At 42.2% G+C, this 15136-nt stretch overlaps 1 protein-coding gene across 1 annotated transcript; it reads right to left on the reverse strand.

Moving 5' to 3' along the window:
* Window positions 1-12732: 12732 nt before the first annotated feature.
* On the reverse strand, window positions 12733-13295 carry LOC108700534 (zinc finger MYM-type protein 3-like). The gene is made up of 2 exons (XM_018233728.2): window positions 13010-13295; window positions 12733-12883 (listed from the first exon to the last, which is right to left on the reverse strand). The coding sequence occupies exons 1-2, from the start codon at window positions 13270-13272 to the stop codon at window positions 12754-12756; spliced, it is 393 nt and encodes a 130-aa protein (XP_018089217.2). The 5' UTR covers window positions 13273-13295; the 3' UTR covers window positions 12733-12753.
* Between the last annotated feature and the right edge of the window lie 1841 nt (window positions 13296-15136).

Genomic DNA, 15136 nt, shown 5'->3' on the forward strand with positions numbered 1-15136 from the left:
CCTCACTATTGCATATCAGTGAAGGAAGCAATAGCTTTCTGCCAAATGAAACTTTTTGTATATCTCAAGTACAGAAGAGTTAACAAACAAAATAAAATGCGTTATAAGTTTTAAGTGTGAAAAATAATGAAAAAATAAAATACATATAACCACATGCCAAAGCTTTTAAGGTGGCCATAAACAGGTGGATAAAACAGCTGACTCAGTACCTCCAGTCCTAGACAGCAAATTGGCCCGTAAACTATTTGGCCTGCCCAACCTATATTTGGCTGAAAAGCAGCCAGATATCAAACAGGCAGGTTTGAAAAGAGGGATTTTTATACTCACCGTTAAATCCTTTTCTCTTCACCTACATTGGGGACACACATGCACCATGGGGATGAAGTTCCTGCAGGTTCGAGAACGGACACTAAGATGTTAACAGTGACTCCTTCTCCTGCTACAACTTCTCCCCTGCCTCTTCCTGCTACAACTTCTCCCCTGCCTCTTCCTGTTTAGAGTCAGTTTCAACTGAAGAAGGTGCAACATCAGCTTGGCAAGCCAAAGCAGGAGAGTAATCTCCCCACCTCCTCAGCACTTGCTGATCTGAACAGACTCCCAGAGGGATTAAACTAACATTAACCTGAACTGACCTGGTATCTCCCCGGGGCAGACAGAATGAAGAAATAAAGAATCACAGGGAGGGATGGCCTATGTACCCCAATGTAGGTGAAGAGAAAAGGATTTAACGGTGAGTATAAAAATCTCTTCTCTAGATTGGGCACCATGAGGATGTCCATGAGGATGTCCCAAAAGCAACCACTGAGGGTGGGACACTTGACCTCTTGAGGCATTCAACTTAATACGGTCTGTAACACCTTTCTCCCGAAGCTGGCTTAGACTGAAGCGTGTACGTGAAGCTTGTAGAATCTCGTGAAGGTGTGAATGGAGGACCAGCTGCTGCTCGACTCACCTATTCAATGGAGGCTTGGTGCCGCACTGCCCATGAAGTGCTAATTGATCGTGTGGAATGGGCCAGGACTTTGAAAGGAGGTGATTTCCCCCTCACTGCGTAGGCGCTGATGATGGTAGAACGGATCCATCTAGCCACTGCGCGTTGGAGGCCTTTGTTCCTTTTCTTGGCCCTTCTGGGAGAATGAATAGTGAGTCAGTATTCCTTATCTTCTCTGTAGCTTTCAGGTAAACTCTGATTGCTCGAACTACGTCTAGTATATTCAATCTCCATTCAAGCTGATTCTTAGGGTCTAGGCAAAGCGATGGGAACACTAAGTCTTGATTTAGATGGAATTCTGACACCACCTTGGGCAAGAATTCTGGTGTTGGTCTTAGGACTACCTTGTCTCCGTGGACAATGGTGAAAGGAGGTTTGCATGACAGTGCTGCCAGTTCTGAAACTCTTCGTGCTGACATAATTGCAAGAAGAAAAACCACATTTTCTGTAAGGGTGGGCAGTGGAATGGTCTCTAATGGTTCGTAAGGATCCTCTTGTAAGACTGACAACACAGGTTTAGGTCCTATTGAGGAACTGGATGCTTGTAGGGAGGAACCAATCTGGTCTCTCCCTGTGGGAAGGTTCTCACTTTGCTACGTAGCGCTATTTTCTGCTGGTAGAGAATGGAAAGTGCAGAGACTTGTACCTTTAGGGAACTCAGGGCTAATCCCTTGGACAGCATCTCCAGAATGTGGGCTAGATTTTGCAAGCCGGAAAGGGAAAGGAAAAGAGCATGTACCAGTTCAGAGTCAGGTGCTGTGTCATGAGTAGTGACAGGGGTGTTAGCAGGTCTACACGCTATACACACAGGGTTAGCCGAAGCCATGTGAAATTTTTCTTTACATATTGTGCATGCAAAATAGGATACCAGTGGTGTGGGACGCACAGGTACTGAGGACTTGGCAGAGTTGGTCTCCTCTGTCTTGTCTGCCATGGTGTGGAAGAGTCAGGGGGAGTGGAGTAGGCTGGAAGCTGGAGTGTCTGCGGGGAGAAAGGGAGAGGCTCCGTTAGTTTGCCTACTGAATGAAAAATGCGTGCTGATGTGCCCCTGGAACTTGCCTGGGTTCTAGCAGGTTGAAGAAAACTGGAGTTCTGGTCCTTTCCTTGCTCTGCTGAAGATCGGGTATGACGCAAATCTGCCTGCCACAGGGGGGTTTGGTGCTCGCTAACCCGGAAGTGACATCTACACACCGATTGCTGGAAGAAGGAGGAAGATTGCATCGGGGGGCGTGTCCGCCATAGAGGAGCTTGAGGGGCCGCTTGAGGGACCTGGGAAAAGGTTTCCTGCCCCCACTCTGCCGGTAGAAGCAGTGGGGGGGCATGTAAGGGAAGTGCACGGAGGGGGGTGAGGTAGTACTTACCTGCCCAGCCTTCGGAGTAGCCCGGAATCTTTCCCTGTTGAAGAGACCCTTAGCCATGCTAGGTCCTCCGTAGAGCGGGAACAGCAGCCTCGGGGAATGTGGAGCAAGCCTGCAGCCTCCAGAGAGCGGGAAGGATAATGGGCAATAAAATCTTTAACTAGATACAAGGTGTCTAGTTGGCTGGGTAGGCACTGTGCTTGAGAGACCCTGGCCTCAGTGTGGCATGACATAAATCGTAGTTCTTACCATTTGCTCCCGCCACCGTGATCATCCGTGTCTTCCTTCTGAGGACACTAAAAAGAAACTGACTCTAAACAGGAAGAGGCGGGGGATGAAGCCGAAGGAGGAGTCACTGTTAACATCTTAGTGTCCGTTCTCCAACCTGCCTGAACTTCATCCCCATGGTGCCTGTGTCCCCCAATCTAGAGAAGAGAAATACAGCCATAGGCTCCATGTGATGATCTTATAGTTGGCCCTAGGGATCAGCCCGATATGTCACAGCATGTAGGTGAAAATACTATCACTGGGGAATCAAAAACCCAGTTAATCTTTCCTGTGCTCTCTGGAATGGCAGATCCGTTTGCAACAAACTCACCGCTATACACAACCATTTCATTGCAAATTCCTTTAATCTACTCGCACTTACTGAAACCTGGCCTCACCTGCTGCCCTGTCCTATGGGGGCCTACACCTTACTCATACTCCCAGGCCTGGTAACAGACCTGGAAGTGGGGTAGGTTTGCTTCTCTCTCCCCACTGTACTTTTAAAGTTCTTCCACCTGTTCCTTCCCTATCATTCTCCTCATTTGAGGCTCACTGCATTAGGCTTTTTGCACTCTGCATTGCTGTTATATATCGACCACCAGGACTAACTGCACAATTTCTGGACAACTTTGCTGCATGGTTTCCTTACTTTCTTTCATCTAACATCCCATCCATCATATTAGGTGACTTTACTATACCTGTTAACAACATTAGCAACCCTTCTGTCTAAACTTCTATCACTAACCTCCTCCCTAGGCTTATCTTTGTGCTCAGACTCCTCCTCTCACTCCAAAGGTAATGCTCTGGATCTCATATTTACCAGACTCTGTTCAACCACCAATTTTACTAACTCACCATTTCCCCTCTCTGATCACAATATGCTCACATTTCAACTCTCACTAACTCCCTCCTCACCCCCTGCTATTCCCCAAACACGTACTTACCGTGACTTGCAAGCTGTAGACGTGTCACATCTCTCTTCTAATATCTCAGCCATCTCTTGTCCTAAATGTGGCTACCTCTGTCTACTATAGTACTCTCACCACTACCCTCAATGAGATTGCTCCTACAAAAACTAAACATGCTAGACCCAAACCACTTCAACCTTGTCATACTGCTCATACAAAAGCACTCCAAAGACACTAACGTGCACTTGAGCGTCGCTGGCACAAATCCCGTTCAGAATCAGACTTTTGGAGCTACAAATCTGTTCTGCGCTCCTATAACACCAGCCTCTTCCAAGCCAAACAAACATACTTTACTTCACTCAACTCACTTTCTAAAAAACCAGCACAAATTTTCCCCACCTTTAACACTCTCCTTTCCCCTTCTCCACCCCCTCCGTTCACATCTGTCTCTGCTCAAGATATTGCTGAGCACTTCAAAACAAAATTGACACTATCAGAAGGGACATTACACTACTCAACCCCCCTAGACTTCCATCACCCTCCCTCCACACTCCCCAGTCTCTCCTGTGCTCCTTCACCCCTGTCACTGATGAAGAAGTCTCAAAGCTTTTGGCCTCTTCCCATCTTACCACCTGCCCGCTTGATCCAATTCCCTCAAAACTTCTCTGCAATACCAATCCTTGTCTAATCAAAGCCTTAACTCACCTATTAATATCTTGCTCTCAACTGGACTGTTTCCTTCTCAAATAAAACATGCTCGTCACCCCCATTCTGAAAAAACCCTCTCTTGATCCCTCCAATTTTGACAACCTCCGACCTATCTCTCTGCTACCTTTCATCTCTAAACTACTTGAGAACCTAGTCTACAACCAACTAACCTCATTCCTCTCTCACAATAACCTGCTGGACCCCCTACAATATGGTTTTAAGCCACAACACTCCAATGAAACTGCCCTGACCCCACTAACTAATGACCTGTTAACTGCTAAAGCCAACAATCATTTCTCACTACTAATACTGCTTGATCTCTCAGCTGCATTTGACACTGTAGATCACCCTCTCCTCCTCCAGTCCCTCCATTCGTTTGGCCTTCGTGACCCAGCCCTGTCCTGGTTCTCTTCTTACATCACCAATCGTTCCTTCAGTGTCTCCTACAATGGAGTAGCAACTTCTCCCCTACCTCGCTCTGTTGTGGTTCCTCAAGGCTCTGTCCTGGGACCCTTACTATTCTCCCTCGGCAAATTAATCAACTCGTATGGTTTCCACTACCACCTCTATGCCGACGATACTCAGATCTATCTCATCTCCTGATCTTAACCCAGAACTCCTAACTCGCGTCTCCTCCTGCCTATCTGCTATCAGTAACATCCCAGAAGTATCCATCATAGCTAACAATTCCACTATCACCCCCTCTCCCCAGGCCCGGTTCCTTGGGGTTGTCATAGATTCTGCCCTGTCATTCACTCCTCATATCCAGTCACTTATTAAATCATGTCACTTCCACCTAAGGTATTAGAGGGAAATTGTGGAAGCACTCAAGGCTAAATCAAAATATATTTAAATATAATGGAAGTGCTACTTACAATGCACTTCCCTGGGCCCCTGTCTCATAAATAATTCAGTATAAATGCAAGTGCATGTTTACAAAACAGGGGTTTTTAGTTACCAAAGTTATGATCATAAAATTGAAAAGCCACCATAGCACGTCAAGGTAAACCCCATATGGCGGTCCCTAACTTACTTATTAAAAATAAATATTTCTCTGCATTATAGCATTACCTGTGTTCAGTGTATGTTGAGCATTGGTTTCAATTTGAAGGCTGAATCCTCCCCCGCCAGTAAAGGCTTTTAAGAGAGAGGGATTGCCCAAACCAACGCCCACATTTAAAAGCGTAGGACCACCATTAGTTTTAAGGGGTGGGTATGGGGTGCTATTGAAAAACCACATGAAGCTACAGTATGCCACAGCTTCAGGCCAATATACTATATTAGAGGGAAATTGTGGAAGCACTCAAGGCTAAATCAAAATATATTTAAATATAATGGAAGTGCTACTTACAATGCACTTCCCTGGGCCCCTGTCTCATAAATAATTCAGTATAAATGCAAGTGCATGTTTACAAAACAGGGGTTTTTAGTTACCAAAGTTATGATCATAAAATTGAAAAGCCACCATACCACGTCAAGGTAAACCCCATATGGCGGTCCCTAACTTACTTATTAAAAAGAAATATTTCTCTGCATAATAGCATTACCTGTGTTCAGTGTATGTTGAGCATTGGTTTCAATTTGAAGGCTGAATCCTCCCCCGCCAGTAAAGGCTTTTAAGAGAGAGGGATTGCCCAAACCAACGCCCACATTTAAAAGCGTAGGACCACCATTAGTTTTAAGGGGTGGGTATGGGGTGCTATTGAAAAACCACATGAAGCTATGCCACAGCTTCAGGCCAATATACTATATTAGAGGGAAATTGTGGAAGCACTCAAGGCTAAAAATTGAATTGAAACCAATGCTCAACATACACTGAACACAGGTAATGCTATTATGCAGAGAAATATTTCTTTTTAATAAGTAAGTTAGGGACCGCCATATGGGGTTTACCTTGACGTGGTATGGTGGCTTTTCAATTTTATGATCATAACTTTGGTAACTAAAAACCCCTGTTTTGTAAACATGCACTTGCATTTATACTGAATTATTTATGAGACAGGGGCCCAGGGAAGTGCATTGTAAGTAGCACTTCCATTATATTTAAATATATTTTGATTTAGCCTTGAGTGCTTCCACAATTTCCCTCTAATATAGTATATTGGCCTGAAGCTGTGGCATAGCTTCATGTGGTTTTTCAATAGCACCCCATACCCACCCCTTAAAACTAATGGTGGTCCTACGCTTTTAAATGTGGGCGTTGGTTTGGGCAATCCCTGTCTCTTAAAAGCCTTTACTGGCGGGGGAGGATTCAGCCTTCAAATTGAAACCAATGCTCAACATACACTGAACACAGGTAATGCTATTATGCAGAGAAATATTTCTTTTTAATAAGTAAGTTAGGGACCGCCATATGGGGTTTACCTTGACGTGGTATGGTGGCTTTTCAATTTTATGATCATAACTTTGGTAACTAAAAACCCCTGTTTTGTAAACATGCACTTGCATTTATACTGAATTATTTATGAGACAGGGGCCCAGGGGAGTGCATTGTAAGTAGCACTTCCATTATATTTAAAGGGATACTGTCATGGGAAAAAAAAAATTTTTCAAAATGAATCAGTTAATAGTGCTGCTCCAGCAGAATTCTGCACTGAAATCCATTTCTCAAAAGAGCAAACAGATTTTTTTATATTCAATTTTGAAATCTGACATGGGGCTAGACATTTTGTCAATTTCCCAGCTGCCCCTGGTCATGTGACTTGTGCCTGCACTTTAGGAGAGAAATGCTTTCTGGCAGGCTGCTGTTTTTCCTTCTCAATGTAACTGAATGTGTCTCAGTGGGACATGGGTTTTTACTATTGAGTGTTGTTCTTAGATCTACCAGGCAGCTGTTATCTTGTGTTAGGGAGCTGTTATCTGGTTACCTTCCCATTGTTACATAGTTACATAGTTACATAGTTAAATTGGGTTGAAAAAAGACAAAGTCCATCAAGTTCAACCCCTCCAAATGAAAACCCATCATCCATACACACACCCCTCCCTACTTTTAATTAAAATTCTATATACCCATACCTATACTAACTATAGAGTTTAGTATCACAATAGCCTTGGATATTATGTCTGTCCAAAAAATCATCCAAGCCATTCTTAAAGGCATTAACTGAATCAGCCATCACAACATCACCCGGCAGTGCATTCCACAACCTCACTGTCCTGACTGTGAAGAACCCTCTACGTTGCTTCAAATGAAAGTTCTTTTCTTCTAGTCTAAAGGGGTGGCCTTTGGTACGGTGATCCACTTTATGGGTAAAAAGGTCCCCTGCCATTTGTCTATAATGTCCTCTAATGTACTTGTAAAGTGTAATCATGTCCCCTCGCAAGCGCCTTTTTTCCAGAGAAAACAACCCCAACCTTGACAGTCTACCCTCATAATTTAAGTCTTCCGTCCCTCTAACCAATTTAGTTGCACGTCTCTGCACTCTCTCCAGCTCATTTATATCCCTCTTAAGGACTGGAGTCCAAAACTGAACTGCATACTCCAGATGAGGCCTCACCAAGGACCTATAAAGAGGCATAATTATGTTTTCATCCCTTGAGTTAATGCCCTTTTTTATGCAAGACAGAACTTTATTTGCTTTAGTAGTCACAGAATGACACTGCCCAGAATTAGACAACGTGTTATCTACAAAGACCCCTAGATCCTTTTCATTTAAGGAAACTCCCAACACACTGCCATTTAGTGTATAACTTGCATTTATATTATTTTTGCCAAAGTGCATAACCTTGCATTTATCAACGTTGAACCTCATTTTCCAGTTTGCTGCCCAGTTTTCCAGTTTAGACAGATCACTTTGCAAAGTGGCAGCATCCTGCATGGAACCTATAGTTCTGCACAATTTAGTATCATCTGCAAAAATAGAAACAGTACTTTCAATGCCCACCTCCAGGTCATTAATAAACAAGTTGAAAAGCAAGGGACCTAGTACAGAGCCCTGCGGTACTCCACTAACAACACTGGTCCAATTAGAAAATGTTCCATTTACCACCACTCTTTGTAGTCTATCTTTTAGCCAGTTCTCTATCCAGGTACAAATACTATGTTCCAGGCCAACATTCCTTAATTTAACCAGTAACCTTTTGTGTGGCACTGTATCAAATGCTTTAGCAAAGTCTAAGTAAATCACATCCACTGCCATCCCAGAATCGAGGTCTCTACTTACATTCTCGTAAAAAGAAATTAAGTTAGTCTGGCAAGATCTATTACGCATAAAACCATGCTGGCACAAACTCATAGTATTATGATTTGCTATGAAGTCCAGTATCTTATCCTTTATTAACCCTTCGAAAAGCTTTCCTAATACTGACGTCAGACTAACTGGCCTATAGTTTTGAGGCTGAGAACGGGATCCTTTTTTGAATAGAGGCACCACATTAGCAATTCGCCAGTCTCTCGGCACAATGCCAGATCTCAATGAATCCTGAAAAATTAAGTAAAGAGGTTTGGCAATCACAGAGCTAAGCTCGCTAATTACCCTGGGATGAATACCATCTGGCCCTGGACCTTTGTTAATCTTAACATGTTCAAGTCTCTTTTGAATTTCTTCATGTGTGAACCATGCATCATTAGTTGTATTACTAGAATTGGGAGTGTTAAGAAGGAAACCTTCACTTACTGGTTCTTCATTTGTGTACACAGATGAAAAATACGAGTTCAGAATCTGCGCTTTTATTTTGTTTTCATCAACCAGCTGACCCCCCTCTGATAGTAAGGGTCCCACCCCTTCCTGCTTCATTTTTTTACTATTGACATATTTAAAAAATAATTTTGGATTTTTTTTACTGCTTGCTGCAATATCCTTTTCTATAGCAATTTTAGCTTGCCTTATAGCTTCTTTGCATGATTTATTGGCCTCCTTGTACCTTATAAATGTTTCGGCTGTACCAGCTAACTTGAAAGCCTTAAAAGCACGTCTTTTCTTACCCACCTCAACACCAACGCTTCTATTGAACCAAAAAGGTTTTGCTTTGCAACGACGTTCCTTGCTTACAAGTGGAATATACTGACAAGTATATTTATTAAGCAGCATTTTAAAGACTTCCCATTTTTGTTCTGTGTTTAACCCTGTGAAAAGCATTTCCCACTTAATATGTTGCAGAGATGCCCTTATACTGTCAAAGTTTGCACGTCTGAAATTTAGTGTTTTAGTTACTCCCTTATAGAATTGCTTCTGCAACAGAATCTCAAAGGAGACCATTGTTCTTTTGTTTGGCTGCTGGGGGAAAAAGGGAGGGGAGTGATATCACTCCAACTTGCAGTACAGCAGTAAAGAGTGATTGAAGTTTATCAGAGCACAAGTCACATGACTTGGGGCAGCTGGGAAATTGACAATATGGCTAGCCCCATGTTAGATTTCAAAATTGAATATAAAAAAATCTGTTTCGTCTTTTGAGAAATGGATTTCTGTGCATAATTATGCTGGAGCAGCACTATTAAATGATTCATTTTGAAAAAAAAAAATTTCCCCATGACAGTATCCCTTTAAATATATTTTGATTTAGCCTTGAGTGCTTCCACAATTTCCCTCTAATATAGTATATTGGCCTGAAGCTGTGGCCTAGCTTCATGTGGTTTTTCAATAGCACCCCATACCCACCCCTTAAAACTAATGGTGGTCCTACGCTTTTAAATGTGGGCGTTGGTTTGGGCATTCTCTCTCTCTTAAAAGCCTTTACTGGCGGGGGAGGATTCAGCCTTCAAATTGAAACCAATGCTCAACATACACTGAACACAGGTAATGCTATTATGCAGAGAAACATTTCTTTTTAATAAGTAAGTTAGGGACCGCCATATGGGGTTTACCTTGACGTGGTATGGTGGCTTTTCAATTTTATGATCATAACTTTGGTAACTAAAAACCCCTGTTTTGTAAACATGCACTTGCATTTATACTGAATTATTTATGAGACAGGGGCCCAGGGGAGTGCATTGTAAGTAGCACTTCCATTATATTTAAATAGATTTTGATTTAGCCTTGAGTGCTTCCACAATTTCCCTCTAATATACTTCCACCTAAGGAACATATCCAAAATACGATAATTTATCACCCAAGATGCTGCCAAAATTCTTATTCAATCTCTCGTCATATCACTTCTAGACTACTGCAACTCTCTTTTAATTGGCCTTCTCCTCCAGAGACTGTCACCTCTCCAGTCCATAATGAACACTGCTGCGGGGCTCATACATCTCAGCAACCGCTCCTCTTCTGCCACGCCATTCTGCACTGGCTTCCACTACCTCTCAGAATTAAATTCAAATTAATGACCCTGACATTCAATAACTCTGCCCCATCCTACATCTCTGAACTCATCTCTATATACTCACTCAAACGCCTACTACGCTCCTCTACTGACCTGCTACTCAACTCTTCTCTCATTACCTCCTCACATGCTCGCATTCAAGACTTTGCAAGGGCTGCACCCCTCCTCTGGAATTCTCTCCCACGGTCTGTCCGACTTTCTCCCAACCTTTCTGCTTTCAAGAAATCTCTTAAAAACACACTTCTTTCGAGAAGCCTACCCTCACTCTGCTTAGCTACCAAACGCAACACCACATACAGTACATTTCTCACCCACTTAATTCGATCTTGCCCACTCCCACACCTTGTGTATTACTCCCTTTCCCTTTAGAGTGTAAGCTCTTTCTGCATAGGGCCTTCCTCACCTTTTGTACCGGTATTGATTGTGATGTATGTCACTCCATATGTTCTATGTATATAATTTCATGTGTTTTAGTTGTATAATCACATTTACGTTACAGCGCTACGCAATATGTCGGCGCTATATAAATACATGTTAATAATAATAACAATAATAATAATAATAATCATCATCATCAAGCACAATGCACCGTGAACAGCCCCATGTGTGCACTCGGTCTCCTGCCTTGACTTCTACATATTTATTGTATACAAGCCCTAACATTACAAAATGTTCTACAGCTGCAAAGTGTCTTTCCTTCTGTTTTATCAACCTAATTTAAAAAATATTTGGCTACCTCTTACCGGTTAACCCTGACTGCTTGACCTTATGTGAAGTGATGAAGCAGATTGAGCAGAAGAGACCCATGCCACCATTTTTGTCCACATTGGAAAGCATCTCAAAATTCTTACAGAGTATCTTGCAGTACATGCAAGGATATACCTTTTTGTTTTTCTGCAGAAAAACAACAGTAAAATAAATTAATTTGGTGTGCACAGATCTAATATTGGGGGGAAAAAACAAGTGTATGGAAGAATATAGATAAGAATTTCATTATATTCGTTCTCTCACTTTTCTCCATCTGACCCTACCTTTTTGTAGTTTTCAGGCAGGCTGCATTACAGAAGCGTTTCTGTTGGCCCTCATGGAACAGATACTCCAGTGGCAACCCCTTGTTATAAATGTAGATGCCACAGTTATCGCAGCAGTTTGTTTTTAGGCCCTTTGTGGCCCTAAATTTAGTGAAACAAGAATCGCTGCAGAGTCTGTGAACTACATTCCCATTGCTGACCTCATGCTGAATCAAAGAATTAACACAAGTACCATGTTATGCAGCACATCACAGGTTTCTCATCCTGAACAGAGTTCCCCCTTAAAGGGATACTGTCATGGAAAACATTTTTTTTCAAAATGAACCAGTTAATAGTGCTGCTCCAGCAGAATTCTGCACTTAAATCCATTTCTCAAAAGAACAAACAGATTTTTTTATATTCAATTTTGAAATCTGACATGGGGCTAGACATAGTGTCAATTACCCAGCTGTCCCAAGTCATGTGACTTGTGCTCTGATAAACTTCAGTCACTCTTTACTGCAAGTTAGAGTGAGATCACCCCCCTCCCTTTTCCCCCCCAGCAGCAACAAAAGAACAATGGGAAGGTAACCAGATAGCAGCTTCCTAACACAAGATAACAGCTGCCTGGTAGAGCTAAGAACAACACTCAATAGTAAAAACCCATGTCCCACTGAGACACATTCAGTTACATTGAGAAGGAAAAACAGCAGCCTTCCAGAAAGCATTTCTCTCCTAAAGTGGAGGCACAAGTCACATGACCAGGGGAAGCTGGGAAATTGACAAAATATCTAGCCCCATGTCAGATTTCAAAACTGAATATAAAAAAATCTGTTTGTTCTTTTGAGAAATGGATTTCAGTGCAGAATTCTGCTGGAGCAGCACTATTAACTGATGCGTTTGGAAAAAACATGTTTTCCGATGACAGAATCCCTTTAATAAGTTTTAAGATTTTCATAGAAAACACTTACTAGTGTTATAAACAAAATCTAACCAAACAAACTGAAGTGTTAATATATGGAAGAAGATGGCAAACTGCTCAAACTTTATTCAGTTAATCTACATTTCGTGTTTTATGCTAACTTCTAAACTACAGCCTGGTTGCTACGGTAATTAAACTCTAGCAACCTGAAATTCTAGTTTAACATCTGCACAAATTAAAAAAAAAAACTATCTCCCTTTTTTTCTTCAGACAATATTACCTCCCCAGTTGTGTGGCAAATGCTACACTTTATGATATTGCCACTGTCTCAAGAAGCCTGGGAGCTAGAATGTGACTGTGCCTCAAATAAAGAGAGGCAGGCAGAGGAGCAGAATTCTTGGAATGATCCTCCTGCCCCAGTCTGGGCAACCACTGCATCTTTGGAGGTACGGATATCCCTAAAGTAAAGAGTAAAAAATTAGAGCTGATGCCAAGAAACATTCGTTCCTAAACAGGAGAGGGACAAAAAAAACAAAGAAACATCACAGAAAAATCAAGTTAAAGTGTAAAAATATTTATTATACTTTTTACAAAAGGTGCAGGTCTTCTTGCCCAAGGGTTTCTTAGAGAAGGTAGTAAGACAGGCAGATGAACAGAAGAGTTGGGGCAGACCCTTCCTCTGATATGCAGTCTGCCCTTTCTGCAAAGGAGTGCGACATTTGGCACAGGTCATCTTAGTAAGTATTGGTTTAGGGGGGCGAGGTGCAATTTGGTTTCTAAGAGACATGCGTGTTGGACGGCGTGATCTAAATGGAACAAAGTCTTCATCATTTGGGTCATCCACCATAGCATCAGAGTCCTCATGCACTATATTAAAAAAAAAAAAAAAAGGCAGAGTTTTAAGCACCAATATATAGTGAATAAAGTACCCCCTCTTGTAAAATATAAGGATATTATAAGTTACCGAGGAGTTTCATGACCATATAAAAGTCGAAGGCCGAGTGTTTTTATACAGGTCATGGAACTCCGAGGTAACTTATAATATCCTCATATTTTGCAAATGGGGGTACTTTATCATCATCATCATTTATTTATATAGAGCTGTCAAGATACGCAGTGCTTTACTGCAGTTATAGCAAACAGGGAATAAATGGTGGATGACAGACAAGGATTACAGCGTACAATAGGGTTTACAAACTAAAAGGTTAGGGTACAATTGAGACATTAGGATTGTATAAACACTTTGTCATTTTTGATACAGCAATGATTAATTAAGGTACATCGAATAGGCCTCTTTAAACAGATGGGTCTTTAAGGAGCGCTTGAAAGTTTGTAAAGAAGGAGAAAGTCTGACAGCTGGAGGCAGAGAGTTCCAGAGAAAAGCAGAAGCACGAGAGAAGTCTTGTAGATGAGAATGGGCAGAAGTGACCAGAGGAGAAGTGAGGCGAAGATCAGAAGCAGAGCGTAGGTTTCGTGAAGGAGTGTATTTGGAGATTAGAGATGAAATATAGGGAGGGGTTTCATTATTAAAGGCCTTGAATGTGAGTGTAAGTAATTTGAATTTGATTCTAGAAGAGATTGGGAGCCAGTGAAGGGACATACATATGGGAGCAGCTGATGTTGAGCGGTGAGATAGATGAATAAGTCTAGCGGCCGCGTTTAGAATAGATTGGAGTTGTGAAAGGTGACTTGTTGGAATACCTGTGAGGAGTAAGTTGCAGTAATCAAGGCGGGAGATGATGAGAGACTGAATCAGTGTTTTAGTTGATTCTGAACTGAGATAGGGTCGTATTCGAGCAATGTTGCGCAGTTGAATACGGCAAGATTTTGCAAGTGTTTGAATGTGTGGTGAAAAAGACAGATGAGAGTCTAAGATGACTCCTAGTCAGCGTGCCTGTGTGGTGGAATGAAAGGTGGTGTTGTTTACGGTGAGTGATATCTGAGGGACAGGGGAAGATCTTGGAGGAAATATAATGAGTTCTGTTTTAGAAAGGTTCAGTTTCAGGTGGCGCTGTGACATCCAGGAGGAGACAGCAGAGAGACAGTATGTGACTTGGGAAAGGACAGAATTAGAAAGATCAGGAGTAGACAAGTAGAGTTGGGTGTCATCAGCATAAAGGTGATACTGAAGTCCAAATGACTGAATGAGTTTCCCTAGTGAAGTTGTATAGAGCGAGAACAGCAGGGGACCAAGAACAGAGCCTTGAGGAACTCCGACAGAGAGTGGGAAAGTAGTAGAAGTAGAGTTAGAGAAGGAAACTTTAAAGGAACGGTCAGACAGATAAGATGTAAACCATGAAAGAGCAGTGTCCCAAATGCCAGATGAGTGTAGAATGTCAATGAGGAGAGTGTGGTCAACTGTGTCAAAGGCTGCAGAGAGATCTAGAAGGATTAGAATGGAATAATGACCTTTAGACTTTGCCAATAGAAGATCATTGGTTACTTTGGTGAGTGCAGTTTCAGTCGAGTGTGATGGGCGGAAGCCAGATTGCAAGGGGTCGAGGAGGGAGTTGTGAGTGAGATGCTGGATCAGGCATTTGTAAACAAGCCTTTCTAGTAATTTGGATGCGAATGGAAGAAGGGAGACCGGTCGATAGTTAGTGGGAGAGCTGGGATCAAGGGAAGGTTTTTTGAGGATAGGAGTGATTAGTGCTTGTTTGTATAATGATCGAAAGGTACCAGTAGAGAGTGAAAGATTGAATAGGTGGGTA

Source organism: Xenopus laevis, chromosome 8S (assembly GCF_017654675.1).
Source record: "Xenopus laevis strain J_2021 chromosome 8S, Xenopus_laevis_v10.1, whole genome shotgun sequence".
In the NCBI taxonomy this organism is placed as follows: Eukaryota; Metazoa; Chordata; class Amphibia; order Anura; family Pipidae; genus Xenopus; species Xenopus laevis.

Bases quoted from the DNA above. Each gene is read 5' to 3' on its own strand.
- LOC108700534 (XM_018233728.2), bottom strand. From the start codon at position 13,272: ATGGTGGATGACCCAAATGATGAAGACTTTGTTCCATTTAGATCACGC. The intron at 12,884-13,009 runs GTATAATAAATA...TCTTTACTTTAG, and splicing joins ACCTGCACCTTTTGTAAAAA to GGATATCCGTACCTCCAAAG.